The 17379-nt window shown below is 30.6% G+C and overlaps 2 protein-coding genes across 3 annotated transcripts; one reads left to right on the plus strand and one right to left on the minus strand.

The window, feature by feature from the left end:
• Window positions 1–569: 569 nt before the first annotated feature.
• On the plus strand, window positions 570–5776 carry LOC125872776 (phosphatidyl-N-methylethanolamine N-methyltransferase). 2 transcript variants are annotated; one of them, XR_007447158.1, is made up of 3 exons: window positions 570–860; window positions 4003–4410; window positions 5057–5776. XR_007447158.1 is itself a non-coding variant. In XM_049553566.1 (2 exons), the coding sequence occupies exons 1-2, from the start codon at window positions 616–618 to the stop codon at window positions 4250–4252; spliced, it is 495 nt and encodes a 164-aa protein (XP_049409523.1). In that variant the 5' UTR covers window positions 570–615; the 3' UTR covers window positions 4253–4706. The 2 variants fall into 2 exon arrangements, 1 of the variants encoding a protein (XP_049409523.1); XM_049553566.1 differs by lacking the exon at window positions 5057–5776 and having other exon boundaries at window positions 4003–4706.
• Window positions 5408–7523, minus strand: LOC125872775 (probable WRKY transcription factor 60). Its single transcript, XM_049553565.1, has 4 exons — window positions 7202–7523; window positions 6598–7038; window positions 6363–6479; window positions 5408–6244 (listed from the first exon to the last, which is right to left on the minus strand). The coding sequence occupies exons 1-4, from the start codon at window positions 7274–7276 to the stop codon at window positions 5774–5776; spliced, it is 1104 nt and encodes a 367-aa protein (XP_049409522.1). The 5' UTR covers window positions 7277–7523; the 3' UTR covers window positions 5408–5773.
• Between the last annotated feature and the right edge of the window lie 9856 nt (window positions 7524–17379).

Here is a 17379-nt window from a genome sequence, read left to right on the forward strand (position 1 = left end):
GACGAAAATATATGCATTGTATTTGTATATACAATTTTCTCTCGCTTTATACAAACACAAACGCAATGTATCATTTGTGTTTGTATAAAGTGAGAGAGGCGAGTGAGAGTGGCGAGTGAGATCTGGAAGAGGGGAGAGAGGGGAACGAAAATAAATGTATATATACAATTTTCTCTCACTTTATACAAACAAAAACACATTTTATACATTTGTGTTTGGATAAAAATGAGAGAGGCTGCCCAGCGAGAACGAGAGTGGCGGGCGAGATTCACCAGAGAGAGAGGCGAAATAGCAACAGTTTGCTATGGGGTACAATTAAATCAAACTATGATTATAACATTTAATTTGAATTAACAGTTTGCTATTATATACAATTTTCCCAAATTAAAAACCAACCCGGACAAAACGTGCATAAACATGTCAATTTCTGTTTCGAAGGTGGTGTAATTTCTAGCAAGCCCAACAATATGGTATCAACAGATCGGCCCAAACCTATCAAAATATGCTGCTCCTGCGGACAACGTTAGTGTTGTCGTCGAAAGGGACTTTCTGCCTCGAGGTTAAAGACACAAATAAAGTAAAGGAATACTGAGACAGAAAGGGGAACAAAGAGAAATGGGATTATGGGCATGTTTAGCAGTGATATCACCATTTCCATTTTACTACTATCTCTGGACACATCCTCAAAAATGGGTCGATCTCTGTGGAAGTGGACGTGACCCTTGCAAAGTTATGGCTATCGTCTCTCATTTTATAAAGTTGATCCAATTCATCTCACTCTTATCGGTTTCCACATTTTCATGGCCTCCTCCGCTTTATTTTTGGCCCCTTTTCATCTTTGGTCAGTTCCTTAATTTCAGGTCAGACCTCAAGCTTCAAATTTGATCTTTTTTCCTCTTTACTATGTTTTATGGTCATTCGATAATGTAAAGATTGTGTCAATTTGTTAATTTTATGAACATATACCTTGGGATATTGTTGTTTGGTAGAAATTAGATTCTTGAATTTACTAGAATGAAAAATGGCATTTTTAGGATTGGAGTGAAATTGGCAAAAATAAAACTGAATATATACAAAGGATTTTATTGTTCCCAAGGCTTTGGTTCAACGAGAAAGATAGTATAGAGCGGGATGTCTCGCAAGCTCACGTGTTGGAATCTTGATGCAGTGGAGAAATGGTAGAGGGGTGGACCCATTCTCCATAGAGTTTGAGTTAAATGTAAAAGATTGATATTGCTGACACTAACTAATTTGAAATCGACATGTAATTTGTCGATGAGCTGATTGAAAAATTGGATATCTAGGTTCATGTTAATCGTTGGCAATTTTTAATGCGTGGAGGAAAGGGATGGCGTAGCGTTCCTGCTTGTCATCAATTCACTAGGAGCCAGTTAAATCATTATTTTCTGAAGGAAAGCATCTTTGATGTAAGTGCACTATGGAATCATGCTAGCCTCCGATAGACTAGTTTTGATGTTGTCATGGAGATTCAATGCACGCAAATAACGAAGTTGTCATATTGACAATTTGATGAAAAACTAGTGCATAGTTGTGCGAGCAGATCTAGGCAGGGGCAGAGGTAGAAGTCCAGATATGGGTTGTCTCAACTCAAAAAATTTTGCTCAAATGGTGTAGTTATATTAGTAATTCCTTAAATATGTACACACTAAATTTAGGACCAATTATTAGCTATCCAGAACCCATAAAGTTGAAATCTTGGCTCTGGTCTCTGCCTTGAGGGTTAGAGGTTTCAGCTGGAGGATTTCATTTGAACCAATAATCATTGCTTTTATATTTAATGTGTTAAATGGATAGCATGTACATAATGGTGATCACAGGTCCAATATGGACTACCCTATAGTATCTTCTAAAAGTTAATCAGCTGATGTGATAGGGCTGAACTGGAATGATGAAATTTGAAAAAGTTAAGCAATCTGAGATTGCACTGGCTCATCAATCCTCTGAACTGATTCAGCAAACCACTTCTCCTCCATAATATGAGTGTTTCTGATCTGGCTGAGAAATGTATATAAACCTCTAAAAACCCCACATAAACAGCACACAGGAATCGTTATCTGCTTGGAATGGGCTATATAGCTTTAGATGCTCTGCCTGCAATTTCAAACAAACGCATTGAAGTAGTGATTCAATGATGCAAACTTTGACGTATCGACCAGTTTATTAATTAATGTCTCTAGAGATATGGGGGAGAATTAATTGATTTGGGCCCATCATTGGGTTACTGATCTTTACCTCCCACCTCAGTACTTTAATGGTCAATTTGTACTCAACTAGACTTTGTTCCAAAAGACTAAAAATCAAGGATAATTTGGTGAAGTCTGGTTGGGATGGGATAGAGAGTAAATATAGATATTTAGCTCTTATTAGAGTTCCGACCAATTGCACCCAAGGGTATGGCCTAGTGATCAATGAAGTGGTTGAGAACCATGAGATCTCTGTTTGAATTCCCTGCGGAAACAAAAAACACTAGGTGATTCTTTCCATCTGTCCTAGTCACGGTCATAAAAAAAAAAAAAAAAAGACTTCCGACCAATCTTACTAAATAATACAGGTTTCCTCTATGAGTTTAAGTTCTGTACTATGAGGTAATGAACCTCATAATCATTACTCTTCTATAGCCACTTGACCAAAAATATTTACAATCGTTAGCCAAATACATATATTATACATTAATTCTACACATATGTACATCTGTCGGCTACTTTTTTTGGTCAGGGGATATTTAAGTTAGCTTCCCTGTTTAATACATAGATTATTTCTTCTCATAGAAGAGTAATGATTTTGAGGTTCACTGACTAACTTAAAACGTAGTTATTAACTATAGGTTTCTTTGGATCATACATTCATATACTTTGTACAAGCATTAATCTAAAGATTATTTCCACATTCCAACGCAATAGAATTTGGAAGGCTTAAAATAGTAAAATGCCTACGAAAAGATAATTGGAGTCATTTGTCAAAAAGGAAAAAGTTTATTAGAATCACACCTTATTAGGTGTTTTTTCAACACCTTAAGTTGAGTTTAGTTCAGAAACATAGTAGCAACAGAGATTAACCTGATTAAGATCCCCATTGATAACAATTATCGGATAGAGGCTCGCCATTTCAATGGCAACTTTCAAATAAGAGATCTGACATGGCACCAGCATTCGCTTTAGACTTCTGTATGGCACCAGCAGTCACTTTAGATACTCAACTGACTATTTATTACTTCGTTGTTTTGGATATATCATGATTCATATATTGAATGAAGCTATGTCTTGGTTCCATCTTATCAAGAGTGACTGCTATGTTAGATGTGCACTCCTATCGCTTGTCCATGTTTTACATTTAGGGTGTGTTTGGTATGAAGGAAAATGTTTTCCTAGAAAATGTTTTCTTGGAAAACAAGTTGATTTTTGACTTATTTTCTCATGTTTGGTTGGTGAGTAGAAAATATTTTCCGGAAAAGATTTTTAGTGTTCGATTTATGAATGATTTTTTTATTTGAGAAATATCTTTTATTTTTACTAGGGTAGAAAATAAATTTTGAAATTGAAAATATTTTTTAAAAATAAACTTAATTTTTTTTGGGGGTGGNTTTTTGGGGGAGTGGTGGTAGGGGTGGGGTGGGTGGGGGGCTGGGTAGGAGGTGCGTGAGGGTGGGTAAAAAATTGAATTTAAAAACAAGCTTTAAATTATTATTTTTTTGGGGGTGGTTGGGGGCTGGTTTGAGGGTAGGGACAAAATAAATTAATTTTTTCAACAATTTTTTTTTTAATTGGAAGTTGGAAGAGAGTTTTGAAAAGTGTTTTCCTTAAGTTTTGAAGGGAAGTCATTTTCCTTAAATTTGAGGAAAATGAGTTGATTTGAAAAACATTTTCCAAAACATTTAACCCAATCAAACATGAGAAAATTGAAAAATATTTTCTTCGTACCAAACACACCCTTAGTTCTTTACTCTATTGGGGCTCGTGGGTGTAATAATTTACAAAACTGCAGGGTGTATCAACTGTTGGGAGAAGCTGGCACTTACTATGGTGTCCGCTTTGGGAAGAATATCCCTTGGGAAACAGAGTTTCCTTTTGGAGTAATAAGAGATCCTCAGTATGTCGGCAGCATTTTGAGTTTGCTAGCTTGCCTCTCTTGGGTTCCTTTCTTGTATATTTTCTTATGGGTATTGGGATATGCATTTATAATACAAGTTGAATCCAAGGAAGATCCAGCTACTCGTGCAAAGCCGCTTTCTTGAATCTATAGAAGATACATCTGCCAACTTCAAGGAACTAGTACTGCTTGCTTCTGCATTCCGGAGAAGGAATCCTTTTGATAAAGTTCTTGTATCAATGGTTTCTTGAGTTCTCGATTCCTTTTTTTAAAATCAGACTCAGCAATATTTTGGACGATTCTGTAAGTTTTTTTTTTTAAGAAGCCAGCAAAACTTTAGATCCCTATGTCTTTTAGGATTTGAATTAAAAAATCCAGGCAATAAAGAGCAATTTTTTTTTGTGTGAATGGTTCTTGAGAACACTGTATGTTCTATTTTGACACAGCAAAACTGAATGATTTGTCAGCTGTTAGTGCAAAATTTTCGAAGTAGTAACCTTCGGGTCTGATGTGGAGGTAAAAAAAATGCAGTTATGATGTGATTTATGATTGCAGAGAAAATAAAAGGCAATTTGAATGGTCAATTGCTTGAGTTTCTGTCTGGCCATAAATTTTGAAATTGAAACTTAAAACTCGAAAATTTGAGTATGTTAGGTTTGGATATGCATTTTACTTGATTTTTTTTTTTTTTGAAGTTTTGTGAGTGGAAGTCCAAGAACCCAAAAATTGACAATATTTGAAGAATCAAATTTCATGGCCAAATAGATATTTGCAGGTAAATTGTCAAAATTTGCTTCTAAAACATAGGGCCAAACACTAGCTAAAAGTCAGCATTTACTGGAAAAAGTAAGAGAAAAGTAGAAAGAAAGAATAGTGTTTAAGTAGCTTGAGGACTTAAACATGATTTTGATTTCTTGCCCTTGTTGAGATATCTTTATCAGTGGTGCAGATAATCAACAAGGTTGGGTCCTTAGACAAATACATGTTAAGACATTGAAGCAATAAGTAGAAGACTTTTAGTTGGAGTGTTGGACCAACTAAGCTGTACTCTTTTATGCTAGTGGATGGAATCACAAAAGACCATCTCATCAGTTGCTTTCAGATAATGATTGTTCTTACCTTAGTTGCTCGGACTCTCCAAAAATGTTGCCGCACCTTTTGAAGGATCCAACACAGGCCTGATGACATTTTTGAAGAGTCCGAGCAACATAGGTTTTTACTATAGCAGATTACTTTATAATTGTTTTAATTCTTGCATGTAGCTTAAATTTGATGCCACAAAAGAGTTGCATAAAGTCAGTGAACAGAACAATAAGTTGTATATTTCATTATCTCATTTCAGTATTCTACAAAGTTGTCAAATTCAACAACTTAAATGTTTCAAAGACAATTCAGTCTCAATCTAGCCAACTCAGAGCAAGTCCATTCTGCAGGGGACCCAATATGGCTGCTGTTGAAAATTTCTCACAGTCCAGCAAGATCCCATTCTCACGTGCACTTCCAAGTCCAACTTTGCGGTCCAAATGTTACTAACTTTTCCTGTATTTACATTTGAACAATAATTTGTGTTTCCTTTTTCCTCCTAAGAACTTTTCATACGAGTCAAGTTGGAAAATATTGAACAATTGTCTATACAAAGTAGTTGACTGCTCTGCTGGACTTTTGTTTACCATCTCCCTGTCTGATTGTTATGTTGGAGGATTTTTCCTGAAATGGCGGCTGCAAGTGCTGCTTTGAAACTTGGATCTTTGGTCAATGAAGTAGCCATTTGCTCTATCAAGAATTGTTGAAACTCTGGCCTATTTTGATATTCACCTCCTGTTGTTGTTGTTGATGATGTTGCTGTTCTAATGCTATTGCCTCCGGTAGGACTAGTAGTACTGTGATTCATCTTCATATCGCATTTTTCTACGGTTTTCGGTGCAGTAAGATCGAGAGTAATGGTTGGTCCTGAGGAATTGAGAGTTGTAGAACAAGGTACTGAAGTAGTAGTACCGGCGATAGTTGTCACATTTAGTCGGCTGGCAGTGGAAGTATTAGTACTTGCACCTGATTCTGGTTTTGAGGTTTGTGGATGGTTATGTTCTCCTTCATATGTTGCTACCACAATAGACTGATCTTCAATGCTTCTCTGAACCTGTCAAAAATGCCAAGTGCACTATTAGAATATGCGCGCAAATTGACTTGAACACGAACATGACAAATTCATTATTTACTATGATTGTCAACACTCAAAAATTAGGGTTTTAATTTACCTTCTTCTTGACAGGGCAACCAGGTGCGAATGAGCATCTGAAGTAAGCTCTGGGACAAGGGTTGTCTCTGGTTACTTTCTGACCATACTTCCTCCACTGATAACCATCCTTTACAATCTGCAAATAAGTTCACATCCGAAGACATAATTAGTTGTATGCTCTCACTAACAGCTTAAACTTTTAGTTGAGATACGAATAACTCTAAAGTGTCATCCTCGTAAGAGTATGTACTTACAAGAGAGGTATCAGATGCATCAGTCTTCATAGAAACAATTGTAACCTTCGCTTTAATGTGCTCCTCTCTGAGTTTCTTGCAACAAGACTCTTCATCACTTGAGCTGCTTTCTGATGAACGTCCATGAACAACATCCATATTGTTATTATTATTGTTGTTGTTGTTAACAGGATTAGAGATATTGGAGATACTTTCAGCTTTTCTTTTCCTTGACCCTGCACTACTATCTTCTGCTACACCATTCTGTGTGCTCATATACTCCATCATTTGGTTTCTTAAAGCATTGTAATTTTCACAAACTACAGTAAGCATCTCTGTTAACTTCTTGTTTTCACTGCTCACTCTGTTTAGTTCCTCTAACAAATCCCCTGCCTCATTTTTCACTCCCATATTCTCTCTTTCTCTGCTCAATCCAGTGAAATCACTTTGCACTTCTTGTTTCTGAAACCAAAAAAGAAACAAACATCAATACTAACAACATACAAAAAGTGAAATCCCACTAGTCTACGCAGACTTTATCACTACCTCGTGTTTTCGAAAAACATCAATACTAAGCATATAAATAATATATTTGGGAATGAGAAATATAGTCCAAAAATCTTACCGGAACTTTTTCAAGAACAGGACGAAGCCTAAAGCTCAAATCCAATGAAGTATCAACCAAACTGGTAAATTCCATAGATATTAATTTCTTCTTCTTTGATGTATGAAAATTCCAAGAATCAACAAAGTTGTAGTCTTTCTTCAGGTGTGTTGAGTTAAGAAACAAACACTTTTTTTTTTCTCCTCAAAATCTGATGATGGTATATAGAAATGAAGATAAAAGGTATATAAATACCAAAGGGCTTTAGAAGACCAGCTGACCAAGTTGTAGGAAGGTGGGAAGAAAATCAAGAAAAGGGATAAATATTAAATTGATGCAAATTGAGAGATAGAAATATCCTTCCTTTTTTTTTTTTTTCTTCTTATTAATTATTATCCACAGCTTACTTATAGTTGTCAAATTTGTACCTAAGCAAACACAAGTGGTGGGTACAGTAACACATGTATAATTATATATATCTTCGGTCTTCACTGTCTCAATTTGTATGACTTACTTTTTTTTAGTCAATCCCAAAACAAAATGATACATTTCCATATTTAATGAAATAATTTATAACCACATTTATTTTAGACCATAAACGTTAAAAGTTTTATTTTTTAAAATTTTATGTCAAGTCAAATTATATCATATGAATTAAAACGGGAAGGAGTAGTGTATAGCTTTTCATGTCGGCCCATCATATTTTGAATTTCTCTTCTCTAGTCAAAGTCAAGACAACCATTTAGGAAAGTAGAAAGAAGGATGTATATTTTATATGGATAAAATAAAAGAAAAATTAAAAGGTGTTTAATATATTTATACAGTATTAATATTAATATATAGGTTGAATTTTGAGTCTTGTTTTGACCAATCCTCTAACCTACTCACTCATATAACATCATTTGGCACGTCATCACTAACTTTATGTGCAAAATTAAAATAAAGGAGGGAGTATTTATTTTTATTTGATAGAAGTTCTTTGTTTTTAACAAACATTTTCAACGTTCACTCTATTTTTTTTTTATTGCTGTCCCCTGTGAGGTCTGGGTTTGTAAAGAGTAGAATATTTAAATATTTTGGGTGTTGAAGAAAAAGTATTTTCTACAATGACTTTTTCGATGGAATGAAAAAATAAGTGATGTTTTAGATTAATTATTTTTGTCTCACCCTCTAACACAAATCACCTAACCCCATCCCTGCCGGCCATTAGTTTTATCCTCATCCATCTCTCATTATATATCCTATATTATATATAAATATATTTGAAATAATATTTTATATTTATTTATCAAAAATATAAAACAAAATTATTTATATTTGAGAAAAATATTTTTAATGGTACCAAACACACCCTATAGTTAATAAAGTGCATAAAAAATAGGCACACGCAGTTCACCAATTTAGCTGTCCAATACGCGTTCTCTATGTGTATGCCACGATAGATTAGGATATAAGGATAGTCTTATTTTCTATTGGACAGAAATTAATGCTGCTAGATAAATAGAGTAAATAAATAAGTCTAATACTTCCTTCATTTTATTTTATTTTATTTGGTTCTCATATTTAGAATTGATTATGTTTTACCTGTTCATTTTAATAAATGAAGAGAAATTTTTTACTCCCTCGGTTCCTCTGTTTTTATTTATATGTTATCATTTTAAATTTTACGTAAGTTTATCATTATATCCTTATTCAGTATTCTTTTAAAGTCAAGTTTCAATAAATGAACTGAAATTAATTTATTAAATTGATCAATGAATATGAATTAATTATTTAGTAGTTTCCTATGTTGGTCAAATTCATATTTTCAAGGCTAATAACTTTCAAAGGTAAAATAGGAAGAATAGTGTCATTTATGCATTGATTTTGTGAAATGACAAATATTAATAACTATCTATTTTTAGTAAGAATGACATATAAATAAACTACATTTGTCTTATTTGAGTAAAATAAATCCTTTCGTAAAGAAAGTATCAAGTCAACATAAGCCAACGGAGAAAGTACTTAATTCTAACATGATTTGGACAAAGTTATGAATTAGCCAAATCAAGGCATCTTGCAACTAGGTCATTGGAAAAGCTGTGGCTAGTTGAAATTTTCATAACTTCATTTTTCTAGAAAATGAAAATTTCAGAATGCATTAAAATGATGGCGTTGACTAATACAAAATACTTGAGATTCAACTCATTAAGAAAATGACTAAAATTTGTCAATGTGTTTCACACGACAAAGTCTTCTAATTTTTTAATAATTTTTTTAATTCATCCAGTCAGTCAAGTATGGACGATTCAACGAAGAAAAAATGAAGTATGAAGAAATTAAGTTGGTCTCTATGCTAAACAAATATGAAAATTAATAAATACGTGTCAAAGTTGGCTGCCGGCCCACTTCTGTTAGCTCTTTATTGAAAGACAAATAGACCAGTAGAAATATACTTTACTACTATAATTTAACATTCTTTATAAATGTTGTAAGATTTTATCGACTCTGGATGTAATGACATTAATTTATTTATCATTAAATATTTTTGTGATAATAAATATTATTTCTATTAAAAGAAAAATTTATTCGCCACTAAATATCTTTTTTGTGATAGTGAATACGACATTTAGATATTTTTGTTTTAGTTTAATTATTTTTTATTAGCATTATCATATATATGTCAATGGACCAAATCCACATCATATCATATCATAAAAAAAAATTATACTCTGATTAATTATTCAAAGTTTACAATTATTAGCTTCTACATAATGTCTTGTTATTTTGATTCAATTTTTTAACTAGAAGTATCAAATTCAAGCCCCTATAAATAAAAAGATTCTTATAGGAAATTGGAATTCAAATTTAATCGAATTATGAATCTGGAATGGAAAATCCAAAAAAGACAATTACAATAATGCACATGGAGTAGTAGATCTACTTAATTAACTAGACAAAGGGCTCGAAGTGTTTGTTCATTTCCCTTCTTTTTTCCTCATGTGGTATTAGATATTTGAATTTGTGCCGGTATAAATCGTTTCATTTTCTTAGTGCAAGGGAAAATGCAAAGAGAAAGGTTTGAAGAATTAGAAGAATAAAGAAAAAGAGAAGTATTGAAAATATTCTTAAATTTGACGTGAATTATTAGTTTCATTCTTACATTATTGACATTTTTAAAAACACTTTTTTACTTGATCAATTTAACTTAAATACACTCTTGATCTTGCAACATGAGCGAAATATACCCCAAAATTCTCGTCAAGTTTAAGAGTGTCTTCAACACTTCTCTCAGTTTTTTTTTAAGAGTCTCATGCTTCTACAAGAGTTTGAGACCGCCACTTGCTATATATGATAGATCGGAGGTGTATTTAAGTTTAACTAATCAAGTAAAGTGGTGCTTTTAAGACTATCACCAGTTTAGAGACGAAACAAATAATTTACGTCAAATTCTGAGGTATTCTGATTACGTCTCTTACAAAGAAGTAAAAAAAAACTGATAAGAAAAGAATTGTTGAATCGTAAACTCAATCTTCAACAATTGTTTTTCTTAATATAGTAGAAAGAAATCTATCAGAAACCACTTTCGGTTAATATTAAATAAGATTTTAAAAAGCACCAATTTAGTCAATTTATATATATTAGCTAAGAGTTGACATTGAAATAGAATTAAAAACCAAACTGAAATAGAAGTATATAAATATTATTATTATTTTGATGATGATATATAGTCGTAGAAGTTAAAACTCATTTAAATTATTATCAAATGTGAAGTGGTAAAATATTAAAAAGGAAAAACTATTGGTAGTGATGCGTCATGGTCTGAAGTCAGGAAAAATGACGGTGATCCAATTTCCACCTCTCCCTAATTACGCAAATAGTCGTTTTTGTGCCGTTATTTATCTTTTTATTACGATTAAAAAAGTTGTGATGACGTAATAATATTTGTGTCTATTATTAGAAATTTAGAATTCAATAAAAATATATGAAAATACTCTTAAACTTAATGCAAATTAGTAGTTTTATCTCTGAACTATTGACAACCTTAGGAACACTTCTCTATTTGGTTAACTAAACTTAGATGCATCCTCGATCTACCACATAACATAGCAAATGATCTCTCAAACTCTTGTAGAAGCATATGAATCTTAATGAAAATTCGATAGAAGTGTTTATTGCTGCAAGTCTTTGGGAAATCATCAGAATTTAAGTAAATAATATGTCGTAATTTTAAAAATAAATTGTTCAAATATCTTGATGGACCCACAAAAGTTTTTTCACAAATTTCACCAACACTTTTTAGCTTAAAACTTTTTTCAAAACAATCTTCTAATGGTTCCAAATTTAATATTCAATATTCTAATATTAATTTCAATTATTTTTTATGGTTCAATTCAACTTAAGTTTTCAAAAATCAAATTTGACAAAAAAAATCTTCTTCAACAATCAAGCACAACAAAATTTAATAATAACATTTATTTATTTTCAAATTTCTTCAGTCAAATTAATCCAAATAAGTAAAGCATTTGCCATTTTCTACCGCAATTTTTATTTTTTCTTAAAAAAATAGAGAATGAGAAAGGAGGAAAAGAAAAAAGAGAAATAGCAACATATTCTGACCAATATCTATAAATGCACTAAATTTATTAACTGATTTAATTCAATCTAATCCAAAAGTTTTCAATAGTTAATTAATTTCTTTTAACTAGAAAAAAAAATCAAAATAAAATAACCTTGGAGGAAGACTTTGATATATTTAACCATGGACCCTTAGACCTCTGATGACCAGTCAGGAGACCAATCCACTATATATATAATTATATTGTTGGTGTTGATTCATTGAATCTCACCCATAATTACGTCTCTTTTACGTACATTTAGAATAATTCTGTTTTCTACAATATGTGTCAATTAATATTCGAGATTCATGAATGCTTTCCATCTTTTTCATCATTCTATAATATATGTCTACATCCACTTAATTACTTTTTGGACAGTAAATATGTACTGGAAAATAGACTCGATTAATAATAGGAAGAAGAAATGAAGAATATTAGGTATTGCTCAAGTCTCAACCTATTATTGCACGTATGCGTAATGGGTGCTCAAGGAGTTCATCTCAGTCCTCTTCGTCGAAAAGTTATATTATATATAACAATCAAAATTCATTATTTACTTGTATAGCATAGATATTGATTTTTTTTTTATTTCTTTAATATATTTACTTATTTATATTCTAAAAAATTTCGTGAAAATATTGTCTTCACCAATCGCCATATTGTAAGTGGTAAGGATAGTGAATGTCATAATCCAGAGAGTTTGAAACACAGTTTTTGTATGCACCGAAAACATAAATTTGAACACGCTTCTCCTTTCTTTATATCAAAATATCAATAATCTTTATGTCTTTTTTGTTTTAATGATATATCTTAATTCATAATGGGGTAGGCAGAATAGTGTTAAATATACTGTTTTGACAGCTTTAGGCTTGAATTAGGTGTAAAATTATCAAAAATAAATAACAATAAAATGTATGAGTTATACTATGATTATAATTAGGGATGACAAAATCAAATCATGAAAATATGACTTAGCAAAACCAACCTATGCAAACATGGCCCACTAATTGTCCAAGTTTTTGTGAATTGATAATTCACTCATTTATGTAATTAATTTAATTTATTTTAACTGATTTAATTTAGTCCATTTTAAAAAATTAATTTGTGGGAAAAACTATTTGCATTACGTTATTTAAGGTGACAGTTTTAAAAACTTTAGATCCACAATTAAACTGTATAATTTAGACAAATGCTCATTCTTCTTCAAAAGTTTCGCTTAATGTTGACTAACAGAGGTTCCAATTCCATGACATTGATTGTTATGCAGGGCATTAACATATGTAATATTTTTTTTCGCTTTCAATTAATTAATTATGATAAAGATTTTAACTTTTTTGCTATATGTATTTATTATCGCTAAAAATATGATAGTTAAGAACTTATGAAATTGTGAATTCACCTTGGCCGCATTAGTGAGCTCTTTTGCTCCAGCACTTGGAGCACATTTGGCATGTCGTTAGTCGTATAAGCAAACTATAAAATATTTTAGTAGAATTATATGTCGCTTGGTTGTAATTTCGAAGTTCAAGATATAATTATATATTATTTCACATTAATTTAGGTATAATTTTATACCAAGATCTATTGAGTTCGAAAGAATTAGGGTGTCATATATGCGCAAATTTATAATTGCAATAAATCAGATGACAAATAAAAATATACTAAAAATATATTATTAATATGATTTGACCAAGTGATCTAAATATTATAAAACTAATATTGAAAAAATATAAATATGTTGGGGGAAAATATCTCCCTAAATAAAACTCTCTAAACGACTATATTGTGGATGTTCTAATTGTCGTATAAGAAGAGGGATCTTCAAATACTCTTTTTTTTTCTTCAAAAAAATTTAAAACATTTATGATAATAGTTTGACTTTTCTTTTTTAAAAAAACTCCAATATGATAAAAAAAATTAGGCATAATACATATATTAGACCCTAAACTTGGTATCAAATTTTAACTTTGACATTCAACTTTCATAGTGCACAAATAAGCACTTTAACTATCCAACCTTTTAATAGATAAACACGCGAGTCCCACCTGGCAAAATGCGTGATATGCACGAATTCTGCGCAAGTTGGGAGTTATTTTCGAGGCCCACAACGGTAAAAAAATGTTGAAATGACAATCCTACCCTTAATGAATCCCTTCTATATATACTAGATTTTGTTGCCCGTGCTATGCACGGGCCCAATAACATAAATGATATGTTTTGGGGCTAATAACAAAGTTTTTGAAGCGATTGTTTGCGTGGATAAAGGAATAAGTTTTTTTATCACAAACATGTACTTTCTTTGACGCTATTCAAGGCACAATAAGACTACCCACATACAACATTTTTGAACAATTTTATGTTGTCAATTATCACGATTTAATTTTAAGAATCAGTCAATTTTTTTTTCTGTTTTTTTAATAAATATTTTAAGTTGTCAATTATCACAATTTATTGTATTTTATACATAATTTTTAACGATAGATTAATTTCAAGAATCAATCGAATTTTTTTAAATGTATTTATTTTTGAAATATTTTATGTTGTCAATTATCATGATTTATAGTATTTTTACGATAGATTAACTTCAAGAATCAATGAAATTTTTTGTATCTTTTTCAAAACATATTTTATGTTGTCAATTATCATGATTTATAGTATTTTTACGCAATTTTTAAATATAAAAAATTAAAAAAAATAAGACAAATAAATTAAAATGGACCCAATATATGTTATTTTTGTTGTCTCAATTTATGTGACACAAATGAAATTTGGAGAGTCATTGAATATTATATATTATACTTGGGCATAAACTCTCTTACGCACGGGCCCAATAACTATTATTTTTTGTCCTAATGTATGTGACACAGATAAAATGTAGTGAGTTATTTAAATTTAATATGATTTTTAAATATTTTAAGTTGTTAATAATGTAATTTATAATATTTTTACGTAATTTGTAAATACTTAATTTAAATTACTCCACTTGTCTCAATGTATGTAGCATAGATAAAATTTCAAGAGTTAATCAAATGTTGTTAATTGTTAAGATTTACAATACATTTTACGTAGTTTTCAGTAATTTGAAATTAAATAATACATATTATTACTTTTGTCTCATTTTATGTGACATTGATAGATTAATTTTAAAAATCAGTCAATTTCTTTTTTTGTGCATTTTTAATAAATATTTTAAGTTGTCAATTATCACGATTTATTGTATTTTATACATAAATTTTAACGACAGATTAATTTCAAGAATCAATCGAAATTTTTCATATGTATATTTTTTAAAAATATTTTATGTTGTCAATTATCATGATTTATAGTATTTTTACGATAGATTAACTTCAAGAATCAGTGCAATTTTTTGTATCTTTTTCAAAACATATTTTATGTTGTCAATTATCATGATTTATAGTATTTTTACGCAATTTGTAAATATATAAAAAAAAATTAAGACAAATAAATTAAAATGGACGCAATATATGCTATTTTTGTTGTCTCAATTTATGTGACACAAATGAAATTTGAAGAGTCATCCAAATTTGCACTTTTTTTTATTTTTTTTTTTAAAGTTATTAATTATTGTGATTTATAATATTTTTATATAACTTTCAAATAACTTCCTAATTTATGTGATATGGATAAAATTACAAAATTAACCCTTTTAAAATGTCTTCCAGATATTTTAAGTTGTTAATTATTATTTTTAATACTTTTTTGGTAATTTGAAAATGATATACGTTATTTTTTCTGTCTCACTATATGTGACCCGGATAGAATTTTAAGAGTCAACCTATTTTATGGTAGAATTTTAAATATTAAATATTTTAAGTCATTTGTAAATGATTTATTATATTATATATATATTATATATATATATATATTATATTTATTTTCTACCATATAATAAAAGGGAGTTTATGTATATATTATATTATATTATATTATATTATATAAACTACCTTAGAAAATAAATATATATTATATATATTATATAGTAGAAAAAATGATTTATTATATTATATTATTATATTATGTATTATATAGGGAGTTTATGATGGGACATTCAAATGTCCCATCATAAACTCCCTCTTATATATAAGTAGAATATATATATATCTTTATATTTCCAAATCAAAATCTCATTTTTCTTTTCCTCGTCTTTCAAACAAAGTTTTTTCCTCTCTTTAAAACGATTTGTGCTCATATTTAGTGCAAATGGATTCTAATTTTTTTTGTCATTGTGGAAAAAAAGCTATAATGAAGATTTCTTGGTCTGCAAACAATCCAGGTCGTTGGTTTCTTGGATGTGAAGATGGACGGGTATATTTCATTTAAAACATCTTTTTTGGTTTAAATTTGAGTTCTCAAAATTCAATTTTGATAGTCAATTTGTTCTTCTTAAACAGGTTGGATGCAAGTTTTTTAGGTGGTGTGAACTTGATTATACTGAACACGCTAGAATTGCTATTTCGGGATTACAAAAGAGGATAAAAAAACATGATGAAGAAAAGGAAAAGATTAGGAGAAAATATCGAGTTTTGCTGATCATTGTGATACTGTCTTGGATTTATAGAGAGTTCTTTATGTAGTAAATGTTATGTAGATTGGTTAAAAAAGTTATGCCGGAATCGTTTTGTTCGTAATGTAGTTTTCTTTATGGGTTAGTGGCTACCACTATCTATTGTAAGCAATCAAAATAATGGATGTGAAATGCACTATTTTAGAGTTGGCAGCAGTTTGTGTCTCAACATTGGTTTTAATATTCATCACTTTTACAACTTACAAGGACATTACTTAGCATGATTCACACACTTTCATACATAGTAAACACCTAACATCAAGGCAGCCTAACATCAATCATAACAAACACCAAAATACTTCACAAAACATAACTTAATATCCATTAAACTAAGACAACTAAATACCCTCCAAAGATTTGTCTATGCAAACATACATCAAAATAACCCAAAATACATCAAAATGATTAGTAATTGGAGTATGCCTTTACAAACAGTTATCAAAATAAACAAAAACAAAGACCTCCTAGATCAACATTATACACATCATTAACACTTTAAACTCTTATGGAACCCACTTGCCTTTGGATTTGCTTCACACCTTTTTCTTTGACAATTGTTGAAGTTGATTTCTAGTCATTGCATCTTTTCCTTTCCATTTCAAACCAGGTTGCTTGAATCCAAGATCAACATTTGTTTGTGATGCATCTTTAAATGCTATCCCTGTTCCACTTGAGATAACCCTTTCACTTGATCTTCCTGGCTACATAATTCATAGGGCATTATTTAGTATACCTAAATAAAGATGTAAGAAAATAAATTAAAGAAGGCAATATACATACGTTAATCACTTGTCTTCCAGTTTGTATGTCTGTGTAAACACCAAATCCCACATCTCTTGTTCTTTTTCTTCCAACTGAAGAAGATGATGTCCATGCAGTTGAAGAAGATGTTGCCCCTGCAGTTGGCTGCTTTTTTTTCCTTCCATTAACCTTTGAAGTATCTGCACATAAAGAAGAGGCATTTCCAGTGCTAGGCTGCCTCAATGGTTATTGTGAAGGATGCCTCACTAGTGGTT

This window comes from Solanum stenotomum, chromosome 8 (genome assembly GCF_019186545.1).
Source record: "Solanum stenotomum isolate F172 chromosome 8, ASM1918654v1, whole genome shotgun sequence".
In the NCBI taxonomy this organism is placed as follows: domain Eukaryota; kingdom Viridiplantae; phylum Streptophyta; class Magnoliopsida; order Solanales; family Solanaceae; genus Solanum; species Solanum stenotomum.

What these genes read in the sequence shown, in the direction of transcription:
- LOC125872776 (XM_049553566.1), top strand. Translation starts at nt 616, where the DNA reads ATGGGATTATGGGCATGTTTAGCAGTGATATCACCATTTCCATTTTAC. An exon ending in GGTCAGTTCCTTAATTTCAG is followed by an intron (nt 861 to 4,002) that starts GTCAGACCTCAA and finishes ACAAAACTGCAG; the next exon opens with GGTGTATCAACTGTTGGGAG.
- LOC125872775 (XM_049553565.1), bottom strand. Translation starts at nt 7,276, where the DNA reads ATGGAATTTACCAGTTTGGTTGATACTTCATTGGATTTGAGCTTTAGG. An exon ending in ATGCATCTGATACCTCTCTT is followed by an intron (nt 6,480 to 6,597) that starts GTAAGTACATAC and finishes ACTTATTTGCAG; the next exon opens with ATTGTAAAGGATGGTTATCA. An exon ending in GTTGCCCTGTCAAGAAGAAG is followed by an intron (nt 6,245 to 6,362) that starts GTAAATTAAAAC and finishes CATTTTTGACAG; the next exon opens with GTTCAGAGAAGCATTGAAGA.